This window comes from Melanotaenia boesemani, chromosome 5 (genome assembly GCF_017639745.1).
Source record: "Melanotaenia boesemani isolate fMelBoe1 chromosome 5, fMelBoe1.pri, whole genome shotgun sequence".
NCBI classification, from domain to species: domain Eukaryota; kingdom Metazoa; phylum Chordata; class Actinopteri; order Atheriniformes; family Melanotaeniidae; genus Melanotaenia; species Melanotaenia boesemani.
The window spans coordinates 30,157,385-30,184,529 of NC_055686.1; the positions used below are offsets into that span (position 1 = coordinate 30,157,385).

Sequence of the window (27,145 nt, forward strand, 5' to 3'; positions counted from 1 at the left end):
TATTTCCTCCAATTAAAACTTAAACAGCAGCTGATTGACCATTGTTTTGTTTTAATGAAAATAAAAAGAAATGTACACATTAGTGAGAAGAGGATTGAAAATGCAAACAAGGTCCCACCAACTATCATCTCCTAAATTAAATACGAGTCTCTTATAAACACATCACATGTACGGGCTACTTTCTACTCGCTTTTACTGCATGAGGACAATCAGACTTCAGATCCAGTTAGTAAATATTTAAAATAACCGAAGCAAAGGAAAGACAGTTTGGTCAGAAAAAAAAAGAAAAACTCCATTAGTAGGAATATCTTGTTTTTTTTCCCAAATCAGGACCTAGTTCAGAGTCAGGAGGTAAAGTAGGTCCAAAGCTGCTTTGAAAGTTCTGTCTAATAAAAACAAGTCACTTGGAAGATGGCAGCTTCAGGCTGATGATTGGAGCAGCAGCTGGACCCCCAGGACGGTGGGAGCCATCGGAAAAACTAGACGTTTTGTCCTCGATTAACTGCTGCTGCTAAATGGTGTTCAGTTGTGCTCTTATCACGGATACTTCAGCAACTACGTCAGACAGTCTTAGCACTCGACGGCCAGGTGAGTCACTACCTGGACCGCCGGTCCTTTCTGTTTTTGTCTAGGCTCTTGTCCATGGTCTTTTCATTGTCCCCTCTACATTTGGGGCAGTACCACTTTCCTTTGGGCTTGTAGGTGAGCCCCACACAGGAGAAGTGGAACCACTCGATGGGGCACTGCTCGTTGTCGCAGCCGATCATCTCACCATACGACACCTGCTCGCAGAGACAGTAGGTGGGCTCGTTGGGGTCGATGGCGAAGTCGACTGGCGAGGCGTCTCTCTCCTGTTTGGCTTTGCGCTTCTTCTTCTTGGAAGACTTGGACTTCTTTTCTCTGGGAGGGGGAAGGGATAGCTCCTCCACAGGGTCGTCCAATAAAGAGCCGTTGGCAGACGGGTGGGTAGAGTCGCGACTCTCGCTGTTGCGTTGGCGTCTCGGGCGGCGGGTGGAGGAGCGCTCTGTGGCCGGGGACTCCGGGACGTTGGAGCGGCGCTCCGTGGGGAGACGCTCCGATTCGCTGGGCTCCTGGAGGCACAGCGAATGGGAATCCATCTGGCGGGAGCGGTTCTCCACCAGCTCCGTCATCTGGGTCACGACATGGATCTTCTCGTCGCCTAGCTCCTGGCTGATGATGAGGGCTCTCTGCAGCTGGATCTGCAGGCGCTTCCGTTGAGCAGAGTCCTGTTCACCTTTGTATTTCTCAAACACTTCATCCACCTCCTTCAGCACGTCTGAAAAATACAAAACACACAAATTACTGGTCATGTCCAGACAGCAAACACAAGCCAGGGTGCATATTTTCACCCAAAACAATCAGAATTTAAATGAAGCGTTTGATATCACTGAGAATTATTTGACCTTTATTTGAATTCCCCCTCCCTCAGCAGGCATTTGATGTTGCTATGGATACAAGTGATGGAGTCCACTAATTGTTCTTCATGTCAAACATCAAACTAAAGCCCCGTTTCCCCCAACGGGACACGTCGGTGCAGGACAAGTTAGTACGGACGGCTTGGTACAAGACAGGTCGGTGCTTTAAACAAAAAAATAAATCTACCATTTAATAAACACGGAGCTGTTTGTGCTCTGTTCTTATTGCCGAGTCACACAGGAAGTGATGTTTCTTCCCACCAATCAATGGATTGCAGTGTCAAGTTCCAGGGTCTTTAGGGTCAGATCAGATACTCAAGAGCTGTGACTGTCACATAATTAATTAAAACTGAATCAAAGTTATATGTTATACTGAAGTGTTTATAGACCATAAAAAGACTCAAAATTACAGTTTTTTCCCCTGATACAGATCCCTGCAAGAAAATGGATCATAACTATTTTAACAGGTCCTGAAGATAAAACAAGAATAATAATTATGTAAAAATTGACATTCCCTCTAACACCACAAACTTTAGACAATAGCAGTGAGTCAAAATGATCAGTTAGATTTTCTTTTTCAAAATTATTACAGCTATAAGGATGATAATGTGTTGTGTAACACCATTTATTTTCTTTCAAGGTTTCATTAAACTGATTCAGTTGTGGTTTTCTTGTGTGATTAAGGAACATTTCTATGATAGTGGTGATTGCACTGTAGTGCAAACTGTGTTTTAACCAATATACCAACAAATGTCTTCAAAATAGTAAAATTACAGAAATTATAAAGTAAATTAATCCTGGATTCAGTTTAGACAAAAAACAAACCAAACGTATCAATTCCTTGATAGAATATTTTGCATTATAAACGTCTGCTGGTTCAGATGTCCTTTCTATATTACATGATACTGCAAATGAACTGCAAATGAACGTCTATCATAAGTGCAACAAAACGCTTGTCTTCCAGGGGACTCTGTGGGACATTTTTATGTCTCTACTGATCAGAATCAAACCTGCACTCCTTGCATGCATGTATACTTGTACACACATGCAAGCTTCCATGCAGATATCAGGTATGGAAGCTGTAGCGAGTGGTGAAAACTGCCCAACGCATCGAAGGAACTCCACTTCCAATCACAGAGGACGTCCAGAAGGAATGCCGTCTGCATCCAGCTTGCAGCATTCTTAAGTACGTCCTGACCAAAGATTGTTTTCCCTCCTGCCCTCAGGAGCTTCCGGACAAGAACCAACAGACCAAGGAACAGCTTCTTCCCCAGAACTGTGTCCTTACTGAACTCTTGTTGACACCTACACTCCACTTCACACCCTCACTTCCTCATTCCCTCTCGGATCAAGACTGTACTCCACTACCGCTATCCTACTGGACTGTCCTGCACGCGCGCACACACACACAACTACATAACACTATACCAATTTAGTAACCCTTGATAAACTATATTTCCAACAGTATAGGCTCACCTGCCTTGACTCTCGTATGAACTTAACAGACCTCCATTCTTAATCAGGTGAGTTCAGTATGACGGTGGCCCTCCCTCTGCTGCATGAACTGCTTCAACTCTTCTGGGAAGGCTTTCCACAGGTTTAGGAGTGTTTTTAAGGAATTTCTGACCATTCCTCCAGAAGCACATGTGTGAGGTCAGACACTGATGCTGGACCAGAAGGCCTGGCTCTCAGCCTCCACTCCCAAAAGTGTTCTATCAGGTTGAGGTCAGGACCGATCAGGTTCATCCACACCAGACTCCTCACCCAGGTCTTCATGGACCTGCTTTGTGCACTGGTGCACAGTCATGGAACAGGAAAAGGCCATTCCCAGACTGTTCCCACAAAGCTGAGAGCATGGAATTGTCCAGAATCTCTCAGAGTTTGTTTCACTGGAACTAAGGGGTCGAGCCCAGCTCCTGGAAAACAAGCCCAAACCATAATCCTTCCTCCACCAAACTTTACACTGGACACAATGCAGTCAGACCAGGACTGTTGTCCTGGCAACAGCCATACCCAGACTCTGCTCTACCATCTGGTGATCTGATGGAAATTTGTCCCTCCAGAGAAAGGGTCTCCGCTGATCCAGAGTCCAGTGGCGTTGTTCTCTCCACCACTGCATCCCACGCTCTGCATTGCTTCTGGTGATGTACGGCCTTGATGCAGCTGCTGCCATGGAAACCGATCCATGAAGCTCTCTTCTGTTCTAGAGGTGATCTCAAGGCCACTTGAGGTTTGGAGGTCTGTAGCAACAGACTCTGCAGAAAGCTGCCGACCTTTGTGCCTCAGCATCCACCGACCCGCTCAGCCATTTACTTCGTGTCTGAGTTGCTGTCATTCCCAATCGCTTCCACTTTGTTATTATCCCACTGACAGCTGACGGTGGAATATTTAGGAGCAGGGCTGAGCGACATGGCAAAAAATAATATTGCGATAATTTTCCACATATTTATCGATACTGATATTTATCACGATATATAATTCAATAGTGATGCCAGTTTGGTAAGTATCCTGATAATGTCTGTCACCTAAAGAAACCAAAACATTCACTCTTTGAACTTAGGACATAGTTTATTAACATAAAATTATACAGTGTAAAGATTAACACTGTAAACATGCAGACAAATGTCTCTAGCGGAAGGTACTACAACCCAAAGCAAAAACGTAAACAAACAGGTCACAACTAAGGCCCTGAGACATTTAAATACTCAAATTTAAAATAAAAGTGAAAAAAAATCTGCACAGGTGACTGGTTTTAAATCTCAAACTGTTGGAGGTAGAAATGAATAAAAGCTTGAGTGCAAAATGTACACATTCACCAGCCTTTATACTATTTTTGAGCTGGTGCACATCGGTTCTTTTATTACATTACCCGTCAAAGAAGAATCAAGTTCGAGTAAATAGTGCAAAATACAAATGGAAGATGTGCTTTGTTTTAGCTAGGGCACATCATTTAGGCAACCCTTAAAGATTCTTTGCCAGAAAAACAAGTCAGTCCACAGCATCTGGCTTCAAAGCTGTGGGACATGACGTTGCCACCAGGACTAAAAGCACACTGACAGTGAGCTGGTGGGCGTGTCCATGAACTGTGGGTGATTCAGTGAGCTGGTGGGTAATTCGGTGATCAACCTGTGCTTTGGGAGTTAGAGCTGCAGTGACAGTCTTCTTTTTCCATGAGAAAGAAAACTGACAACTTTACTGCACACAGCCATGGCTCTGAGGATTCATAAGAAAAAAAATACAGAGTATTATGTTAAAATGACTAATAAGTAAGTAATATTGCATTACAGTTCCCGCACATCATTACACACCTAAATGTCAGGTGACTGGTGTATATTATAATTATGGGCTATATTTAATTATACTTAATAATGGGGAGGGAAAAAAAACATGTCAGCCTGATATAATGAATACGTGCACTGTAAAATCAGTTAGGATATTTTTTTAGATTTAAATGTTCATTTACTTACCAATCGCTATATGCAGCCGGTGACTAAAACACCGGAGGCTGGTTAGAGTGCTGCAGCCTTGACGTTAGCCATTTTGTCCATTGTTATGCACACTTGTATGTCCTCGGTGAAGCCCCAAGCTGCAGGGGCATCCTCCAGCCCTCCGGAAAGTACGCTGTTTGCAAGCATTTGCTTTGGTTTCCAGTCGACAACAAAGCTACTGTATGCCAGGAAGAACTTTTCTAAAGTGTTGTCAACACGTAAATAAACAACGCTGAGCAGATGTGTAAAGGGTGATTCCACTGAATTCTTGGGAACCTAGACCACATTATCTCCCTGCGTTTCAACCATTGGTACCACCAAGACTAAAAAAATTTTGTAAAGGAAACACTGCATACTGTTTATTTATTTATTTATTTATTATATCTGCACTTGCTGCTTTTTGCACTTCTGGCTAGATGCCAACCTGCATTTTGTTGCCCTGACATTAACATTTTAGTTAATCTTTTTAAAAAATGTTCTCACACCTAGAAATATGTTGTGACTTAATGTGCGTTCTGCACCTCCAGATATCTAGAACCTTTCAAGGTGCAAAGCATGTGTGACAGGCAGCATCAGTTATGAGCTCTCAGGTTTGGTTCAAACACAGGTGAGTTTGTAGCATGACGGCTACATGAGAGACTTGGCTGGATTTCAGATAAAGGATGTTTAAAGTCTTCAGCAGAGACAGACGTGAAACTAGAATGGGAATTATCATTAGAAGCGGTGTATCCTGGGAATACAGCAGGAGGAGGAAGAGGAGGGCGGAGCCGCAGTGAATTCCAGCCTACAGGAAATGACGCCGGTCGGATGCTGTAGGGGGTTGCTCTGGAGTGGGGGATCCGGCTCTGCGGTTCACACTCCAAGACAGTCAGCAGACCTTATTAAAGCCCACGAAATGTCTACAACCTCTCTGGAAACCAATAAAAATATGCGTATGTCATACGTCCAGTGGGGGAACTCGTTTTTAAACAACCGGAAGCTGTTTTCAAGCCGCTGCTCACGCAGCATAAATAAAAACTAACATTAACATCATTTTCCGATAATGAAGCCTTTTGTTTTCACGCGGGTGCAGAGCAGACCGACTATAACAGATTTAACACCAGCGTCACTGTTGTTTAACTTAGAACCAAAATACCTCACAGCAAGCCGCGAATTCACCGGACTAGCGCACAGTCGAGTGCAGAATCGCGCACCAGATTACATCATGAAAACGACAGCGCAGGGTAAACATTAACCTCTGACTGGGTTCACGCGGGAATAAACACAATAAGCGGAATTTTACACATCATTTGCATTAATATTTTGCTTCGGCATTAGTCAAAACGGCTAAAATAATGTTTAGCTCTGATAAATTGTCAAGTTGATCACCGTATGCATGATTATCCTCACCATAGCAGTCCTGGGTAACAGTATGCACCATTGCCATATTAGTTGATATTTTTACTATTACACATCTCTGATTTATTAATTATAATAACGCCGATTTCGCTACTAATTACAAATTATTCCAACCAGCTGTTGTATCATATCTTAATGTACACATATTGCAGCCGTGAAAAGGGAACATTAAAAGCCTCCATCTTTGCATGGAGTTTGGTATGGCACAAAATAGGATGTCTCGTTACCGGACTACGCTATCTGAGGGATTTCTGGCTTGTTTGTTCAACACACGGCTCGTCGGTGTGGGTGCCCACGTCCCACTCAGTCACGTTACTCCTCAGTAAAGTAGGAAGAAACAAGAACAACAAGCTTTTTATAAAATGGGAACACAAGGCTCGCGCCTTCACCATTATCAGCACACCATTCAGTACAACCGTCGGGATTTGTCCATTCTACACACGTACTTCTAATAAAAGATAAAAATGTGTAAACACAATACCTTGATACTTTGCATCAATTTCTCGAAGCAGAGACACATTTCTTTGTATGTCCAAAGGCAGGGACTCCACACATTCCAGGTAATCCTCCACATAGTTGACCAGTTGTTGCGACTTGTCGACATTTTGATAATGATGGCCTAACATCGTATCTACGATGCATAGAGAAGCGAAGGAACGAGGATGAAATTAAACAAATATACAGTTAAAATCAAACGCTTGGCGACTTTGCAGCTTGTAGGGCAGTTCCAAGCAGCAATTCACTTCAAACAAAACTCATCCTAGTGCGCATGCGGGTGTATTTGCCTTATATGGAAACATACGGTTTCCCATCGTTTGTCGTCAACAAAGGCGGGGCCTACGGGGTTTGGAGCTTCGCAATTGGTGGAGAGGGCGGGTCTAATTATCATAATATTTTCCCGGGAAATTAAACCAATGGGTATATCTGACTAGACGGGTTATCAATATCACTTGAAGTGGATCCAAATTTGACCTTAAGCTTTGAATCAGAGCGAAAACCGCCTTTCAGAAAAAATATTCTGGTAAAAATAAATGTGACATGTGAATTTTCTATATATCAGTGCTTGTGTCTTCACAAAAATAAAATATAAATCCATATTACTGCACTGTTTATATTAATTTATTTCATTTTACATAAAATTTTACCATATCAGTGAATTCAGATCAGCCTAACAGCAAATCTTTCCCTTCTACTTATGTCAAACATTTGATTGACTTTTTTTCCAACAAATAGTTAAAACAGTGAATCAGAAAAAAGTGACAAATGAATCGATCATTTACTTGTTCTAAAAGGAGTAGGAATAGGTCAAATAACTTATTAAATCCTGGCCCTTTTCTAATGTTCATTGTAATATTCACTATAGGTCAAATATAAACACATAAACTATTAATTGAAAAATATTTAGGCAGCTATAAATATATTAACTACACATAGTAACCTAAGAATTTGTGTATAAATATAAAATATTATATAGATATATATTAAATTTGTAAGTCGTCGATGTGGCAGCAGCAGTGAGCCACTGAACAAGGGTGTAAACCCCCGATTGCTGACATATGGCAGCCCACTTCTGTCATGGTACTTGGGCTGGGGTTGAGATTTCCCAGCCATCCCTGAAGGCATTCTCCCTCTACCTCTGGATGTTTGCACTGAATCCTGATGCGCTCCACCTGCACTGTTTCCTATATAAACCTGAGTTTTTCTGCTTCCCATTGCCAGATCGTCTGTGTTTCCTCCTGCACGTTTCTAGCCTTCTCTCCTGCCAGCGGACGTGGTTCCTGCTGGAGTTTTTGTTCCTGCCTGCCTCAGTCTGCTAAATTCTGTTTTAAAGCCTGTGTGGATTTAAAACACCTTTGGATGAATTGGACGAATATCCGGACCTTTTTGAAGTACTCTCCCCAACACTATTAACCGTCTGTCACTTTAACTCTATCACTGGTTCAGCAGTCTCTGATCCCTCGTTTGGATTCCGTCCCTCCTGCCGGTACGTGGTGACCTTACTTGTTACATTACCTACCGATTATTCAAAGAACTCATCCATGTTCTCCTACGTTTACAGACGAGCTGACAGCCCAAGACCAGATTAAACAACACTGAAACATTTCTCTGTACATAATAAATCTTATTACTCCATCCTTAAGGTCTCTGAGATATATTGTGGGTCCACTCTTCTGATCCGTGACAACTTCTCTCTAATATAATCTAATGGAGATAAAAAAAAAATAAATAAATAAATGCAGAACCTAATTTCACACCTGGGTTTAAGATGATGAACGTATGTTAATCGTCAACATAAATAATAGTAACGATGCACTGAACTTGTGTCCCACAACATGAGAGCAACCCTGTTACCAAAACCTGCTTATCATGGAGGGGGGAACAAAAAAAAACACAGCGAGTCACATGACACACAGGAAATGACATCATCAAGCCACATGCCATCACCATGGGTTGACCAAATTGTTTTTTGTTGTTTTTTTTTTATTAAAGAAACAAACATATAGAGTACATTAAAACTAGAATGAACTATACAAGACTTTGGGAGGAACATCAAGCAGAACAGATACATCATTAGGAATGACTACCTACAATAAAGATAAAAAATGGCTAAAAAAACTTTCAGATCTATCAGTTATACAGAACCAGATTGGTGTTGTATTATTCTTGAAGGAATGATGATCATGGTGGTAGAGTCTGTTTGGAACCATCTTTAGTGTTTGTATATGGTGGCCTGCATATTCAGTCATTTTATCCCAGGGGGTTGACCAAAGTTCAGATCTCACTCCTGGTTTTCTTATCTTTTCAGTCTTTTCAGCTTTGAGTGTGTCTCTCTAACCGATGTGAGAAACAGACATTAAAGTTTGCTTTATTAACTTTTATTACAAATGTTGACAGTAACATTATCTTTCACACCTTCTGTTCCTGGAGAAACGTTCGCAGTGATTTTCAACACTACTGTAATTACAGTAATAAGGTAAATGATCAGGGTTCCGCCTCCTTCAAAGATCTGTTATGTTTTCCAGATTATAAATTGCCTTTTTCTTTCCTTTTTTGCCACCAGGTTGCTTAAGTATGTCAGAGCAAAAAAAAAAAAAAAAAAAAACTTTACTATAAAACCCAACTAGTTAACTTTATTAAAAAGAAAAAAAAACTGATCAATAAAGCCAGATTATAGGATGTGGGAGAAGTCAACTCTAATCAGGTAAACATGTAAACAGCCTGAACAATAAACAACGGCTGAGTTCGTGTTCAGTTAATTATCCAGTGAAATGGAACATTGGTTTCAATGGAATATATTTAGTAAATTAAACTTAATGCAGTTGTTATTAAATAAATCAGGTGAACTTTGAAATATATTCATAGAATAAGGTATCAGTGTAAAGAAGAGACGTGTTGTTCATTGTAGGCTGTTTACAATTTGACTTTGGGAGATTAGTAATAGCTGAAATTACCCAGTACTGGCTGAACTGGGAAGCTGCTGGTTTTTGGTGTATTTTGTGATGAAATGAGATCATTGATCATCAGTTAGTTCTGATCTTTATCATTTAACAAAGATAAATGTGATGTTGGTGCGGTGAAGTCATCTTCTGTCGAGTATTCCAGTGATTCTGTCTCATTTACTTATAACTTCCACACTTTTTCCTCCATTTACAGAATAAATTCATGGAGGTGTTCCTCTCTTTAATCTGTTTAATCTGAGAGACAAAATTCTGGTTTTCACGCTCAAATATCATCTTGCTCTTTCTTCAAACTCTAAAAGTCCCTTCTTGCTCTCATCGTCTTCCTTTCAGAACTCTGCTCCTCTTCTCCAGTTTAGGGTCTAAGGCCAAGCTGCAGCTCATCCATCCTGCTCAGAAGGTGATCGGCTGCAGCCTCCCATCTCTACAGGAACTGAACACCTCCAGGACCCGAGACGTGCACCTGATCACTCTCATCCTGCAGGGCACAGACTTCTTCAGTCCCTCCCCTCTGGCAAGAGGTACCGCTCCATCAGAACCAGGACCTTAAGCCACCAGAACAGTTTTTTCCAGCTGAACAGTGTCCCAACTGACTGCACCTGACACCACAATAAATTCCTGGTACTATAAATGCTCTTTGCCCCCAATGAAGCCCTTCTGCTTCTGAATCTGAGGTGAAACAATTATAAACTTCTCAGCAATCAGATTCCCAGATCACTGGAGCATGCTCTCTGGCCCTCCTTTTTAAAAACAGGACCACCATTGCAGTCTGCCACAGTATCTAGAGCCATCAGCATCCCGGGGAGGATCTCATTCACCTCTGACCTCGGCTGACTGGAGAGCTCCTCTGTGGAAGTCTCAGGTTCAGATGGCTGCAGCAACAGAAAATAAGCTCAAATTAATAAACTGATGCAGTTATTTTCTGTGCTTTTGATTCAGCATTATTGAGACACAAGCTTTTTTTTTGTCTCTCTCTTTGCCTTGAACACTGGCTAAGTTTGTAAAAAGCCTACAGGGATTCCTCCTGGATCTCCCGATCAGCCTCTCTGACACTGATCACCGCCATCTGGAGGCAGAGTCAACAGCATCCAGCGACAGTAGACTCACAGGTTATATTTCATTAAAGGTTAAAAAATAATAATAAAAAAGAAAGTTTAAAAATTCTTTGATTAAAATTCAAAATTAAAGGTAAGACAAGAAAAAATGTAAATTAATAAATCAAAGTTAAAAATCAACATAAAATCTTGTTGAGGTCATAGTTAATTTTAAATAATAAAATGGTAATGATACAAATCTTCACACTTTTAAGAGAAATGTTCTTGCAATGTAGTATTTAACAAGCAGAACTTTTAATGAGATAATAAACTGAAATATATTAAATAAGTCTCGTCCTAGTAAAAGTATCAGCAGAGATATTCCAGCTTTTAGTGCTGGGCATCGATTCTGACTCATCAAGCCTGGATCCCACTTTTCCTGTTAGCTTGTGCATTTCTATAGTTCCTTTAATGGATCAGCTGACTCATGTCATGGTGTCGTTCCCAGACTTAACACGGTTTCTTAAATGTGCACAGTATGCAGGGTTGCTTCGAAACTTCGGTTCGTTGTCTCACTTCATCTTCAGGGAGGTTTTATCTGCTGAAACTTCAGCTTTTGTTAAAATGTCTGCACGTTCGGGCACAGTAAGGCAGGTTGCAGGAGCCGGGCTTGTCTTGGCTTGTGTTTGCGTCGTTGCTCTTCCTGTTCGCTCTGTCACGAGGGCGAACTGACTCGTCACAGCTGACTGGGACATTACTGAAAGTGTCACCCGTCTGCTGATGTGTGTTTGGGAAATTTCTCATTTCCTCTTTCTGTGTCACAAGTCAGGAGCAGATTACTTGATTATGTGTATTGTATTAGTTTAAGACAAATACAATAATATCGAAACTACTAAAGTGAGACTTTGACTAACGCTGACAGCAGCCACAAACACTTTTAGCTCACCATATTTACAGCTTGTAACAGTGCTACTAAAACCATGAATACTTCTTTTATTGCCTCTAACACCACCATTATTTTCCTTAAACTTCACCTCTAATACAACTGGTTATTCCTACAACTACCACTCACACTGTTACCATGCTGCTTATTTTCAGGCGGCAGTGGCTCAGGTGGTAGAGTGGGTTGTCCAGTAATTGGAAGGTTGGCGGTTCGACTCTTCACCCTCCTTGCTTCCAGTGTTGGCATCGTTGGTGTACGAATGTTTGGTGATGGTCGGAGAGGCGGTAAATGGGGATTGGCCGCCACGTTTCCGTCAGTTTGCCCCAGGGCAGCTGTAGCTACATGTAGCTTAGCATCACCAGGAATGCGTGAGGAGTGGATGAATAATGGATACAATGAAAAGCGCTTTGGGTGTCTTGAAAAGTGCTATATAAATCTAATCCATTATTATCATTAAAGCTACTGTTAGTACTACTACGACTTGCTACTACTACTCCCTCCATCCTGCTGTCACCACAGATTACCACTACTAACTATAACGACCAAAATCCTAATATAAAGATCATTGTACTAAAACTTTTAGCTTTACTGTTACAGCAGTATGTATTACTATGTACTAAAAAAATATGGCGACCCACACACCCTTTCTCTACCAACATGCATCACACGGGTGTCTTAAGTAAACTAGAGAACCACCCGTACCCATGTGACCAACCTAACCCATAATCACTGTGATGCAAACTAACACAAAACAAACAAACCAATGAACAAACAAAAATACAACATTTAATTCTCCAAACTTTTATGGCTCCCACATCCACTACTGACTACTACAGCTCTAACAACTTATCAGAATCAGACAGAATTTATTGATCCCAGACTGGGTTTTATATTAGTTATGGTACTGCTAACATGCACAGCACAGTAATTAGAACAACATTAGGACTAACAGTAGGCTACTATTTAGTATTTTGATTATAAGTATTATTGGTGTAAATTTTACTATCTCTGCCACTTATTTTACCACCTCTACTGCTTTTATTATCAGGCTACTTTAATCATTATGACTTCTACTATCAGTGCTAATGCAGTCATGCAAGCAGCGACTATCATCAAGCTGCTGTAACAATGGCTTTTGTTCTTCTAGTATATTCTAGTAGTAATATTTTCTAAATACTACTACTTGTATTATTTTTACCAGTACACTACTATTAGTGTTCTACCGCCACCAATTTACAGCAGTAATTCCTATTACTGCTGTTACATTACTACTACCTCAGGAATGTGTATAATTAGTAATACTGTGTACTACCAGTGCTACTATGACTAGTTGACTAGTTAGTATAAAGTAATTCTGCTAATATTAAATACGGGAGCAGAGTTAAACGCCTAGTAACACACACAGTTTCTCATCACACAGGAGGGAAATCACATGAAAGTTAAGCCTGCCCGTCTGGTTTGAACTGAGTTTCGTTTCTTTGTGGTGTAACATAACACGAGATGTTTCCCTCTGAGAAGCCACAACCTCCTGCCCTTCTGCATTACTTCCCATTTACTGAAGTAATGTACTGTCAATAGTACCGTTGACAGTACTGCTTCCTGTAGAGGCATTCAGAACAAAATCCTCCAGGTTGCCTCTATGTTACACTTTTTCCGGTTAGGGTCACAGCTGCTGAGTATGAATTACTTTCTCTTCTGTGTCACACTCAGAAAACACCACAAACTGGCTACAACTCCACCTTAGAGTCAGATTGTTTGGGGGGAATGTAGTAGAATAGTATCTTAGTTTGCTTAAGTTGTTTCAAATCATGCCTAATTCAAATCTTACATTTTATTCAAATCTTAATTCAAATCTTACATTTTATTGTATAGAAGAAGGTCTACAAGAGAAACCAGTCTGTGTTTAAGCTGCAGAGGTTCTGAGTTATTATGGCTGTTTGCAGCAGCCTGAATTACTCTGACACAAGCATGGCTCAAAAGATTAAAGCGTAAAAGACCGGTTTCTGTTCTTCTTTCACATATTTTTACATGTTTGACAACTATTTAAATGTAAAAATGTTTTGCTACAGTATGAAAATCTATCCAGAACACCGTTAAATGAACCGTTTTGCTGCCTGAAAGCTGGCAGTTTATTGTTAAAGCACACCAGATGGACTTCCTGTGGTGTCGGCGCCTTGACGCAGCCATGCATTTATGAGAAGAGGTGCAGCTCTTTAGCTGAACATTGAGCTGGTTTACGGAGCTAAGACGCAGAAATCTGATCAGACTGTCAACATCTGTCACCATGCTGAAGGCTGTTGTGTTGTTCTTCGCTGTTTGCAGCGCTCTTGCTGGTAAGAGGTTGATCTTTCCACCTTTTTCCTCTAAATTAAAGATGAAAAACATGGATTTAATCTGCAGTTGGAGACAAACTAATTACTAAATAAAAAGCAGAGTTATTGTGGTACTATATGTAAAAACCTGGTTATAGCTGAATCTGTGTACATGTTAATAATAATTTTTGAATGTTCTCTGACTTTTTATTTATTTGCTGTGTAAGTTAAGAGCGTGAGATTCGTTTATCTGACCTCACTGTCACTTCCTGGATTGTACCAGGAACAAAAGTTTCCGCAGTCTTTCGCTTGCATTGCAGGTCTGTGTCACATGTCTGCTGGCAGATGTTTTTGTGTTGTTTTTATCAGAGGACAGGATGAGTCTGCAACCTGTGCTGAAGTCCAGAAGCGTTTATATCACTGGATGTTACTTTAGCTACAGTGTAAACTTATGTTTGTAGGTTTACTTTTGTCCAACAAGGTCTAAAGTTTTAAATAAAAAAGAGTTAATCTTTTAAAAAGTATTTTGTAAGTTGGTGTTTGTTTAATGACCACCAGGAGGTGATGGTTTGAAGGCCTGCTAGTTTCCATATCTGCCTGCTTCACTTTCAGTTGAAGCAACCAAACATTTAATAAACCAGCAGAAGCTGTGGACTTAAATCACGCTTGCTGCGTCACACTAATAAACTTGCAGTTTTCTTTAACTGCTTCAATTTCCTGCTTTTCCTGATTATTAAAGGAGTCCTCTCCCTAAAACTGACTTAAAAACAATACAGATGAATATTTTTCTGCTTATTTTGCAATTTTAGTCATTATAAAAAAACTACCTAAATGCAATAATTCAAATTATTTAACCTTTTAAATACCAAATTGATTAAATGTTACTGTTTTAATCTTTTAAAATTCCACTTAGTTATTTTTCATTTTGTTTTTGTTTGTTTTTTTTTTAAAGATCATTATTTAAATCAACAAAAGAATAAACATTGATTTTGATGTAATGTTAGGCTTTTAAGGTCCTTAGAGGGCAAAAAATCTTTTAAAAAAATCAAGAAAACCATTCTAAAAACATTATAGATCTTAAAAAAGCAAAAATAAAGCCAGGCTCCCTAACACATATTACATGGAAAATAACTCATTTTATGTTTATTTTTTCATACATTGTGTAATCAAATTAGGATTTAAATAATATGAATAATTACATATTTAGTAATGTGGATTAATTTAAAGATTTGAGCAAAGCAGAGGGAAAGAATTACGCTGTTATGCTGTTATAGCAGTATATTTGGTGAGGACTTTCTTGTCTCCAAATGACCTGAAAGGGAAGGAAATTTATTCCCGGGTCCCGCTGAAATTGGCGAAAATTTGTTTCTTAAAAACAATCATCCTATATGGGGTAATGTTTTCAAAATGGTACCCAAAAACTCAGGGAAAAACTACTGAATAGAAAAAAATTCCTAATGACCTACAAGGGTTAGCATGCTAACACTTACAGTTAGCATGCTAACTGTGAGCTGCTAGCTGCAGCTTAAGCTACCCAGTTTTAAAGCTGACCTTAAAGTATTAATTCATTTATTATTATTTTATTTTTTTACTATCAGAGATGGTTTAAATCATTTCATATAATTAAAAAGGTTTTTCATCTCCACACTGACTCACACACCCCTGTCAGGGTTTTTCTTCAGTCCAGTTTTGCTGCATCGTTTTAATTTCACAGTCCTGAGAACAGGTTTTGCGATAAACTGTGACTACAGAAGCTCTAGCTGATCCATGGGAGCAATCCTTTTTTTATAGTTTGATATAAATCATGCTAAATGATTGCAAGATCGGTAAATCTACTGTACCATATCTACACTAAACAGGCAGTAAATCTTTGATTTGATTTGAAGTTACATCTTAATGAGATGCAAGTTTGGACAACTATCCTGACTTTAACCACTAAAAAAGTGATAATCTAAAGTGCATTTTTGGTGACTAAAAAATGTTAGGCCACCAATGTTGTGTCCACACTGGATTTTAGTATGGCTTACAGACTTAATTGTCATGTTTATCAGCCCCTCCAGGATTTTGCAGCATTTACTGTGATTGTTGCAACCTAAAATTCCTCATTTTGCTTTTGAGAAAAAGTTGTGACAAAGGTTTCTCTGGTTTTTAAACTGAAGCTCTTAGCAATATTTGCTATTTCTGAGCTTGTGTGTAGCTGCTGAAGTATGTAATGAAGTAGCTGGTGGAGACTAATACAGCTAAAAAGATTCATGAGATTGTTTAAGAAACAAATTAATATTTCTATTATTGTGTTAAATGTTTTTAAACCTCTTAGCAATAGCAGGTGTATATTAGCTATTTCTGATCTTGCATTTAAGCTAACTTGCAATGCTCACTGGGTAGCTGCTGAAGGATGTTTAGAAGTAAAAACTGAAACAAAGCAAAACGATTCACGAGGTCATCCAACGACGAATTGACATTTATGTTATTGTGTAAACAGGAAACTGCTTTTGAACCTCTTAGCAAGGTCAGTATATTAACTATTTATGATTTTGTGTAACATATTCCATCAGGGTGCTGAGATAAGTGCAGTACAAACTATTTTGCAGACACCAGGAACAAGCAATGCAACCATGTAGCATACCAAAATGATGGGGGTGTAACTCAGATAAAAGACTCCAAAAGCACTGGCATCCAAACCAAACAGAGTTCAAACCCCAAGCATCTGAGAATGTAAGAAAAACATGAGAACATCTCTGTCCACTTTAGAGCTGCTGCTAATTTCTCCACACAAACAAGGAGTCACATAAAAGCAGAGACTGCTGGTTCCAAAGATGTCCGTCTCATCACTGTGGGACAGAAACTCTGGAGCTAGCAGCCAGAACCAGAAATCAGGTCTTACTGTTGCTGTTTGTGGTGAAAAGTCTGATTCCAGCTCTAAAAAAATCTGCTAATCCTGAAGAAAACAGTTGTTAAGAAAAGGATGAAAGAAAGTGAAGTATTAATCTTACTACAATATACAAGCTTTGGGTTCACTTCTTTCTGGAATGTTTCTGGTGTTTCTTTGCTGAATTTGGGTGTCAGCCTGAATGTATTCTCTGGACTATGACTGGTAGAGCTGTGAAGGTAAATGCCATTTTTAGGCACATTTAGGTTGGTTCCATCTGGGCATACAGCCTTTTAAAACATCTGAAACACTGCTCAGGTTAACTTTTTACCTTCTACTTTTGCACAGGTCCTCCTCAGGTATTACATTATTAATTCCTAGGACTATTTTATTAATTTGTGGGTGAACTGGACTGTAGTCTTATGATTCAAAGGTTATCCTTACTCAAAATATGTTTTTCTACTGTGTTCAAGGTGAATTTACTCTGACACATTAACACGTCTTGATTGTAGTAATCTTACAAGTTTCATCTTTCTTTTGAGACCAAAGTTAATAAAACATACAGAGCTTGAAGTTGTTAATATATACTTCATTCATTCAGGGTCTGTCATTTCAGACAGGAAGCAGAAACAATAGGCCTTGTCACGAAGATGTTAAATTAAAATGTTTAGAAATAAAGTCATGCTGCTTAAGCAGATATTAAAGTTCGGAGCTGCAGGTGTGTGAATATTAAAATTTTATTATCTGTCTTTTTCCTTGAAGCATTGGACAGTAACACAGGGGAGTCCAAACCTCCTGCATCTGTAGGCCCTGCAGGACAATTTCACACTGCTGGCACGGCCACACCTGAAACCAATCCTACACCCGCAACTGCAAACACAACTATACCCCCAACTACAAACGCAACTACACACACAACTACAAACGCAACTACACCCACAACTACAAACGCAACTACACCCACAACTACAAACGCAACTACACCCACAACTACAAACGCAACTACACACACAACTACAAACGCAACTACACCCACAACTACAAACGCAACTACACCCACAACTACAGCCCAAAATACAACCACTCCTGCAAATACAACCACGCCTGCAACCACAACTCCACCTACCACAATTCCTGCAACGACTCCTTCAACCACTGTGACTGTGGGAAACTACAGTCTGGAGAAAGACAAAGTTACTTGTCTGAAAGCTGACATGGGGCTGAAGATCCGACTGGAATCAAAAGAGGTACGTCTCATCAGTCACACCAAAAACAACGTCCTAGATTCTAATTAACTTTCTGAGACAATTCTAGCTATAAAGTTTCATTCAGGGCCATAGCTCTGTGGTACGCCTAACACCAGTGGTACTCATTTAAAAATTAAGCTGAATAATCTGTAAAATACAGATTATTTAGTCAAATTCAAACGTTGTATATTTGGTTTTTCATGGTCACTTGTAAGCAAAAGAAAGAAGCTGCATTGGACAGTTCAGATTGGAAACTCTGTTTTTGTTTGATGATGATGGACCATATAAAACTGGAAATATAATAGTTTGAATTTAATTATATAAAATTATTTATCCAAATCTAAACAAGGATGGACAGCCGTTTGTTGGTTTTATTGCAATAAATCGTAGTGGTTGGTACATCTATCCAAATATCAATTGTATCAGTTGTAAATGAACGTTAGTATTGATATTGATCAATGCCAGTGTAATCAATTCTTTAGTTTAACTTTCTCTTCTTTATACCCTAAATAACAGCGATGACACACAATTTTAGTCTTGGCTCAAAACCATACTTGTCTTCTGCCCCCTGGTTAATACAATAATAATACAATAATACACTACAATAATTTTCACATATTAACCAGTAATAAACTGTAAATTATTTTTGGTAATTATATATATATATATATATATATATATATATATATTTTTACATTTTATTAAAGGGCCAAATAAAGACTTTAAATTTTAAAAATTGATGTTACTCCACATTTTTTCTTGAGTTGGGGTTTAAAGACATTTACTGGAATTGAAGCAAATTTTGTGATTATATTCAACTGAATATAATTAAAATATAATTAATCTTACTTTAAAGATGTAAAATGTCAAATTTATTCAGTTACTGTTCTGTTGGTTCTATTTACTCATAAACTTGGTCAAATTCTTTCTTTTGTTTTGACTAATAAATAATCCAAAGAGAAAAGTACAAAAAGAAACTTAAAGGTCATAAAAATTAATTCCGATTCAGCAATTTGATGATAAACCCCACCTCAGTTATTAAAAAGTATCAATATCAGTTCTAGTATCGGTGATACTGGCCCTATATTTACTTGATATTTGCTCAATACCAGTTTTTGAAGTATCGCACACCACTGATAAATGGTACTTTTTTCAATCCTGATTTGTGTATTTTTGGGTCCGATATGTTAATAAAATAGGTTAAAGTGAAAAGAAAAGATACCAGACATAACTATAGTAAATATTTTCATGTGGTATGTTAAAGCAGAACCAAACTATCTCAGAGCCCCCTGGTTACACTTTTGGGTTATCTGGATATTACGGACTGGTTACCTTTGAGATGCTGATGAAGTCTGATAGAAAAGGCTCGGTCTCTTCGTTACTGTATTTTAATGTCAGTCATAAAGGTGGTTCTTGGTGAGCCTGATATCTTCTGAGGCGGTATTAATAAACCACTTCAGACATCATGAACATGGATCCTGCCTTTGCCGCTGACACAGATCTCAACAAGTTTAATTTCCAGGTTCCTACATTCAAGAATTGGGAAGATGGAAGTTTTGATTCCTCATTTTAATGATTTGATTTCCGTAAGAGGTTAAACTTGTCATTCTCTGTCATGTGGCTGTTGCTAACCCTACATGACGGTTTGTGCTTCACTTGCAAAAATAAAGGAACATTTGTGATTTAATTCATTTCTTTTCAGGCCAATGGGACCTTTATTGTTCAGCCATCACAGACCAATGCAAAAGGTGGATGTGAGAAAACCACTGCTAACCTTACCCTCGTCTTTTCTCAAGGCTTCATCACCTTCATGTTCAACAAGGTACTTTTGATTTCCTTCTCACTTACAGTGTTTTAGTCAGTAATGATCCCTATGCAGCTCCTGTGACATTACGATTTAATATTTTGATGATGACTAAGAATTAGCTTCGATAGCAGGAACCAGAGAGGAAGTGTAGAGAAAGAGATTCATCCTGTCTGTTTTAAGATCATGTGAGAGTCAAACTGCTTAGCTCAAACATCACGTGTGGGATTCATTTAGTGGTTTTCAAAATGACAATTCATGAATTCTGAAGCATTACATTGATGTATTGCTGTAAAATTAAATATAATAAACAGTCTCAAAACCCTTTAATAACAATTATATTTATTAGAATAAAAAGTCCAGTCCACGGGTGGAAAAAATTAGTTAGAAAATACAAAACTTTACCATTTTACCTTTCTGTTAACCAGAAATATAATATAAATACAATGGTGATGTTTGTGTGGATGCAAAACCAAATATATATATATATATATATATATATATATATATATATATATATATATATATATATATATATATATATATATATATATATATAATAGACAGATTGTGTTTATTTATAATAGTTGAGACTTTTCTGATTGGGCCTATATAAGCTGACTAAAACCAAGATGTTTTTTACTGTGGATGTTTACCAGATATCTCAGTAATGTTAGGATGGACTGGTTCGGCAGGTTCTTTTTCATCTATCACACAACTCAACATAAAATCTTTAACAGTGTACATGTCGCACAGCCAGCTCTTTGTTGTCAAGGAAGTCCTTCAAATTACCGTCATTAATGCCTGTAAAGAGTATTTAACATTTAAAAAGTAATAGTTGAAATGCTGCTCGCAGCTTTGAGTTTCAGAGGTTAACTACCATGTGTTTCCTCAGAGCGTTGCTGACAACCTTGTCTACGTTGATACTCTGTCGTTCCAACTGTCCTACCCCTTCGCAAACGGAGGTAAGTCCAAGCTAACTTGTTCAACTTTGGACTCTTCTGAAGGGGTCACACAGTATCTCTCAGCTGCAGACTGGTGTTATGCAGTTCTGGTAAATATAAACAACAAAGTGCTTTAGAGCCAGTTGCTTCCTTGTTGATCCACCCCCGTTCAACTATCTGTTATCTTTTCAGCATGTGATGGCAGTAACACCCAAAGCTGCTTCAGTGCAATGCAGCCAAACAAGTTTATGATGTGTTCAGCTCTTTTCCAGAAATATTATGTGATTGTTAACGTTAATTCTGTTGCAGGTTTTCAACCGTACAAAGGCTCCAACTCGTCGCTGCAACTGTTCTCTGCAAGGATTGGGCATGCTTACTCCTGCAAGCAGGAATCGGTCTACATGGGGAATGGACTGTACCTAGACGTCATCCAAGACAGGATGCAGGCCTTCAATTTCACTTCCAATGACTTCGGCACTTGTAAGTGTCCTCACAAATAATTATTACTCATCACAGGTGCAAAACATTTATTCTTAGAGCCAATATAGTACCATCTGGGAAATCATTCAAGGTATAAAAGTGAAGAGGAGGCTTTTACGATGGGATGTGGGAGAAAGAAAGTTGTAATTTAATAAAGCCAAGCTTTAAATTGAAGCCTTAAACACCGTTTTTTTATTAAATAACAAAGTAGAAAACTAAATATTCTCAAGGTAATAACCTAAAAATGCAGGTGTGTTTAGTACTTTCAAATATGTGTTTTGTTACTTGCAACAGTGAAGTATAAAAACTCTAACATGACATGGTGGTTCAAACCAACCACAGTCAGATGAAAACAACTCACTTCCTGGTTGGCCACAACAGCAAATTCTTCTGCTGGTTTTATGTAACATGTCACATGCTATTACTACGCTGTAAAATTATATTTGTTAAATTAACTCTGAGAGTCTTAGCTGGACACATAAATAAGTTTATAAATAAATAAATAACCCTTAAATCTCCGCTAGAACCTGCACCCCATTGTTATCCAGTTTCTTGGGAACGGTAGTGTGTAACTCACTGACTGAGAAAAGTTTTGTTGTCTTGTGTACATAAAACGCACAATGAAAATAGCTATTAAGAATTCTTGATCCTTGATTCTTGACTTTTACCTGCCATCCAGCCGAGTTACCTGCAGCTCAGGATCAGCAGGTTCAGCCACAGCTGAAGTTTACCAGTGGCTTTGAGATGACATGTTGACACTGGGATATAAAAAAGGGCCTGGAACATTCTGCCGGGCTGAACTGAAGCATGCATGTACACAACGTTTAATCATTTACCTTTTTAGCCTTTGAACTTCTTAAGGATTGTTTTGCTAACAGGCTACATGCTAACAAAGCTGCTCATAAATAGGGAATTTATTGGTTTATTGGACTAATTAACTTTACCACGTGTGTATTTTCTAGCTGACCCCTGTCCTGCCGACAAGCCTGACTACCGGGTTGCCATCGCGGTTGGGGTGACGCTGCTGGTGCTGATTGTGGTGGTGGTGGTGGTCTACCTGCTGGGCCGCAGGAAGAGGTCCGATGGCTACCAGTCTCTGTGAGAGGATGGAGGGCTGGCTGCAGGTCAATAACATGTACTCCATCAGCGAGGTTGTAATCTTTTGGGGGCTAAATGGCACTTCCTCTGAAGCTACCATTTTTCTGATCCTGTTTTTACTGCATTAACGATGTTTTATCCAGAATTGTCCCGCATGTGGAGGCTGAAGTGAGCCACCTAACGAGCTTAAGTGCAATCAATGATTAAACAAATCCACATTAATCCAAAGTCCAACAAACTCTAACAACTGCGTTACAATGTAGGTCACCAGACTTTAACCTCGAATTGTAAAACTATTATTATTCAACTACTTTGAATAAAAAATCTGCACATAATTGGATCTTACGTGCAGTCTGGGGCAAAAAACTTTGTCCTCGACCTGAATAGAAACCACGTCTCAGCTTCCATGAAGACAACAAAGTGAAACTTGACCCTGTTTTATCTGAGATTAAAAGATCAATACACCGATTAGAAAATCCACATGTCAGTCTCCTCGTGGCACACTCAGGACTCCATAACGATTAGTTTTAAAAAGGTTGTTATTTCTTATTTGATGACAGTATCCTGCATTTATGATTATTTTCATGTGCAAAATTAGATAAACTTATGAGACTTTGACCCTAAACGAGTATTTTCATCAGGATAAATGAGCGATATTTGGTTTCTGGGACACTACCGTGTGTATAAACTGACAGTCATAAATAACTGAGCATTTAGTTATCTTTGTTCTTTAAATTGGCTTCTTTAATCAACTAACTCATCATCAAACTGTGCGGTGAAGGTAAAAATCGACCATATATCCTGTTAATTTGTGAATTAACTCATGTAATTCATTTACATGTTTTATTGTTTTCTGACGTGTTGGAAATTTTGTGATTTCTTTTTTAATAATCAAATTTTGTGTTTCTTATTTTTACTTTTTTTTTTTTTTTTTTACAAAAAGGAGATTTATCTAATCATTACTTGTACAGGTGATTGTGCTGAATATGTATTTGGTTTCTTAATTTACACAAAGGGAAAAAAGGCAGTTTTATACGGGGTTGTTCCAATATTAATTGCACTAATTACTGTTCCAGTTGAGCACCTCTGTTTTTATATGAAACTGATACTTTGCTTTTTATTAATGTAAAACAATGCTTTGCTTTTTATTATCTTTACTTCTTTAAGGTAAAATGATGCACTATTGGATATGACTTGACGTTAGTGAGACTTAAAGCTCTCTAGGGTACAATACGTGACAAAAAGGGACATTTTTTTCATGCATGTGTCTGTAATCTGCCCCCGGGAACTTCTTTATAGTGGTTTCCTTTTTACACTCAAGTCAGGAGGTATGAATCTTTGAAATTAATTTGATTTTTAAAAATTCTTTTTCAAGTTTTTTCAAGCTGAACTCTCTTTAATGAATGCTTTGGCATTTTAAGACCTATCTGTCTCCCGTCTCTTTCCTTAGCACATAAATGATGCCCACTACCCAGATAGAAATACATTTTATTGATCAAATTTGGCCTTGAATAAATGTGAGTGTAGCTGGTATAACTCAGACACATGACCGGCACATGTGGCTATAAGGAAGGCTTCCCGTATTAGGGCCACTTGTGGCCCACAAGATACTTGTCATTCACATCCAGGCCTCCAACTGACATCTGGTCCACTTCTGGCCCACACAACAGCTGCCAGTACCGTAACTGAGCCATGAGTGGCCAAACATGTCTGCTATCTGGGATAAGTTTAGCTGAGGGCCACGGAGCGAGACGGGCTGTCAGGTTTTCATACGGCATCATCTTCATCAGCTCTTCTTTCTTTTATTTCGTCAGCTTCAAAGTTTTTAAGTACTCAGATGAAGTTAAAATGTAAACGTTTGCATCAAATGTAGAATAGGTTCGTTATTACAACTGAAAGCTCCCGGACGGATGCTGCATGGAATTTCTGGCTGCAGAAGTCCAGAGGCAGATCTCTCAAACTGTGGTGTGATGAGCCCAAACCGTCGAGTTGGCTGAGCATGAAATGAAAGAGGTGTGGTGGTTTGGGTCTGTGTGTGAAATCAATGACTCATCGTGTCAAACAGTAACTTCCTCTGAGAATAAAGACTTCTATTTCTAAACGTGTTGGTGTGTTTCATGGTGTGTCATAAACAGCCATCTCTAAAAGGCCTTGTGAATATTATTTATATTTTTAGGTAAATCTGGAAATAATCAGGAAGTTTGGGGATAAACAAACATGAATTATGACATGAAGACTTCTCTGAAATAAACTGGATGAGAGAATTTTCTACGGTTAAATGAAGAAAAAGAGATTATTCTGTTTGGTTAGCAAAGAGAAGAGGGTCACCATCAGTAAACACTGAGACCGGGTTGGTAACCATGGTGACGTACACCACATTGAAGCTGTCACTAAGAAGCTTTCTACCACCTCAGAAACAACAGAATTAAAAGTTTAGTTTCCCAGTAAGACCAATAGAAACTCCTCCATGCATCCATCTCCAGAAGACTGGATTACTGTTCTGGCTTTTAACTGGACTTCCTAAGTCCAGTTAAAAAACATCTGCAGATCATCCAGATGCAGCTGCTAGAGTTTTAACCAGGACTAAGAAGGTTAACATCTTACAGTCCAGGCCAGAGTCAAGACCCGAGTCCATGGGAACGTCCAGACCCGAATCCAGGCCAGAGTCGAGGCGAGCGTTCAGACCTGAGTCCAAGCCAGACTCCAGGCCCGAGTCCAAGCCAGAGTCAAGACCCGAGTCCAGGCCAGGGTCCAAGCCATAGTCAGAGCGTCCAGACCCGAGTCCAGGCCAGAGTCCAGGTGAGCGTCCAGACCTGAGTCCAGGCCAGAGTCCAGACCAGAGTCCAGGCTAGAGTCCAGGCCAGAGTCCAGACCCGAGTCCAGGTGAGCATCCAGACCTGAGTCCAGGTCAGAGTCCAGACCAGAGTCCAGGCTAGAGTCCAGACCCGAGTCCAGACCAGAGTCCAGGCCAGTGTCCAAGTGAGCATCCACACCTGAGTCCAGGCCAGAGTCCAGACCAGAGTCCAGGCTAAAGTCCAGACCCGAGTCCAGACCAGAGTCCAGGCCAGTGTCCAGGGGAGCATCCAGACCTGAGTCCAGACCAGAGTCCAGGCTAGAGTCCAGACCAGAGTCCAGACTAGAGTCCAGGCCAGAGTCCAGACCCGGGTCCATGCCAGAGTACAGACCGACATGTCTGACAATGAGGTTTTATCGTCCATCACTCATTTACAGATTTCCACATATACTGATGTGACATGACTGAAGCCCCTCCCCCTCCCCAGCTGTCATGGGGTCTATTTTGATCAGCGAAATCCGGTGGAACGTGGTAAATTTTAAGCCTACCTTAATCATGTTGTTATCTGAAGAAAACATTTGTTTTTTCAAGATAAAGAGATAAAATATCCCTTTATCATGAGAAAACGGTCCTCATTACTCCAACATAAAATAAAAAAAGTAGTTAGCAGTAGTAGAATAAAATGGTAGGTGGACAGAAGTAGCAGGTAGACCCTGCTGTCGAAGCAGCTCTTTCCATTTATGTTCGACACAGAAGACGGTTCGTCCATCTTCAGTGTCGGTTATGGGCGTAATTTGGTCTGTTTTCAGGGCAATACCACCGGAAATCGTGGGGGCAGTGCTGAGCAGAACAGCTGACATGTGACCAGAGGAAGAAACAAACCAGAGAAGAAGAAGAGAATGAAGACGAGCACAACTGTAGAAATTGTGCGAGCTTTTGGAGAAAGACTACATGCAAGTGTTTAGGGCTTGTTGGGCGGTTGGAAACAACTTCATAGCGACCCATTAACACTGCTAAACAGTATCTGAAACTGAGCACTGCCCCCTAGTGGAGGAACTGATTCAATAACCATGGCAACGTAACACATGCATGTAACTTTGAGGACGGCGACCTAAGACAATGTTTGAAATGGGTGTTGCTGTTTACATATGCAAGGGAGCAGAAATGAGCGACACAGGCTGACCAGTGTGTGGTGGAGAGGATGGTCGGGGTTCTCCATAATGGAAACCAGTTTGACAGGCTCTTCCTCGCCACCACAGTTTCAGCCTTCTTTCTAAGTGTGTTCAGGCTGCTGGTGTTGCTGCTCTGATGCTGCTTCCCAGCACACAGCAGCAAAGAAAAGCTCACTGGAGACGACAGGCTGGTAAAAGATCCAACACTGAAGGATCTGATCCGTCTCCAGAAGCAGAGCCTGCTCATCCCCTTCCTGTACACAGCAATTGTGCTGGATTCCAGTCCAGTCTGTGGTCCGTGGTCCCTCCCAGGAACTTATAGGTCTCAGCACTACTTCACCCACCATGCATTGCCCACTCAAGCATAACTAACGCGCTGAAATGGTAAGTAAGTAGAGGTAAAGGGAGAGATATGGGCTCAATGTAAAGTCATAAAGATTCTGCAGCTGTAAATGAATGTTTGCAAATAATATCAGAGTTTGTCTTTGTAAATCAAGTTTTTTGTTTTGCAAATGAAAGAAAATCTGCTAAAAGATTCAAGTTAGTGACTGTGCAGAAAAGATTTACATGGTTGTTAACAAGATTTGTATTTGTGGAAAATAATAGAAGTTCTTTGCAAACATCCTGTCCACAGATGCGAAGCGCAAAGCTGCGGGTGAGACTCTGAC

The 27,145-nt window shown here is 39.6% G+C and overlaps 2 protein-coding genes across 2 annotated transcripts; one reads left to right on the forward strand and one right to left on the reverse strand.

Annotated features, from left to right (window-relative positions):
- Window positions 1–31: 31 nt before the first annotated feature.
- Window positions 32–7,090, reverse strand: ing2 (inhibitor of growth family, member 2). The gene is made up of 2 exons (XM_041986552.1): window positions 6,804–7,090; window positions 32–1,297 (listed from the first exon to the last, which is right to left on the reverse strand). The coding sequence occupies exons 1-2, from the start codon at window positions 6,946–6,948 to the stop codon at window positions 597–599; spliced, it is 846 nt and encodes a 281-aa protein (XP_041842486.1). The 5' UTR covers window positions 6,949–7,090; the 3' UTR covers window positions 32–596.
- A 6,843-nt stretch (window positions 7,091–13,933) lies between these two features.
- On the forward strand, window positions 13,934–24,608 carry cd68 (CD68 molecule). The gene is made up of 6 exons (XM_041986550.1): window positions 13,934–14,090; window positions 17,701–18,185; window positions 19,888–20,007; window positions 20,885–20,954; window positions 21,243–21,413; window positions 22,376–24,608. Exons 1-6 carry the CDS (start codon window positions 14,042–14,044, stop codon window positions 22,513–22,515), a joined length of 1,035 nt encoding a protein of 344 aa, XP_041842484.1. The 5' UTR covers window positions 13,934–14,041; the 3' UTR covers window positions 22,516–24,608.
- The last annotated feature ends 2,537 nt before the right edge of the window (window positions 24,609–27,145 follow it).

Excerpts from the sequence above, each read along its gene's own strand:
- ing2 (XM_041986552.1), bottom strand. The coding sequence starts at position 6,948 with ATGTTAGGCCATCATTATCAAAATGTCGACAAGTCGCAACAACTGGTC. Across the intron at positions 1,298-6,803 it reads AATTGATGCAAAGTATCAAG|ACGTGCTGAAGGAGGTGGAT; the intron begins GTATTGTGTTTA and ends TGTATTTTTCAG.
- cd68 (XM_041986550.1), top strand. The coding sequence starts at position 14,042 with ATGCTGAAGGCTGTTGTGTTGTTCTTCGCTGTTTGCAGCGCTCTTGCT. Across the intron at positions 18,186-19,887 it reads TCCGACTGGAATCAAAAGAG|GCCAATGGGACCTTTATTGT; the intron begins GTACGTCTCATC and ends ATTTCTTTTCAG. Across the intron at positions 20,008-20,884 it reads TCACCTTCATGTTCAACAAG|AGCGTTGCTGACAACCTTGT; the intron begins GTACTTTTGATT and ends GTGTTTCCTCAG.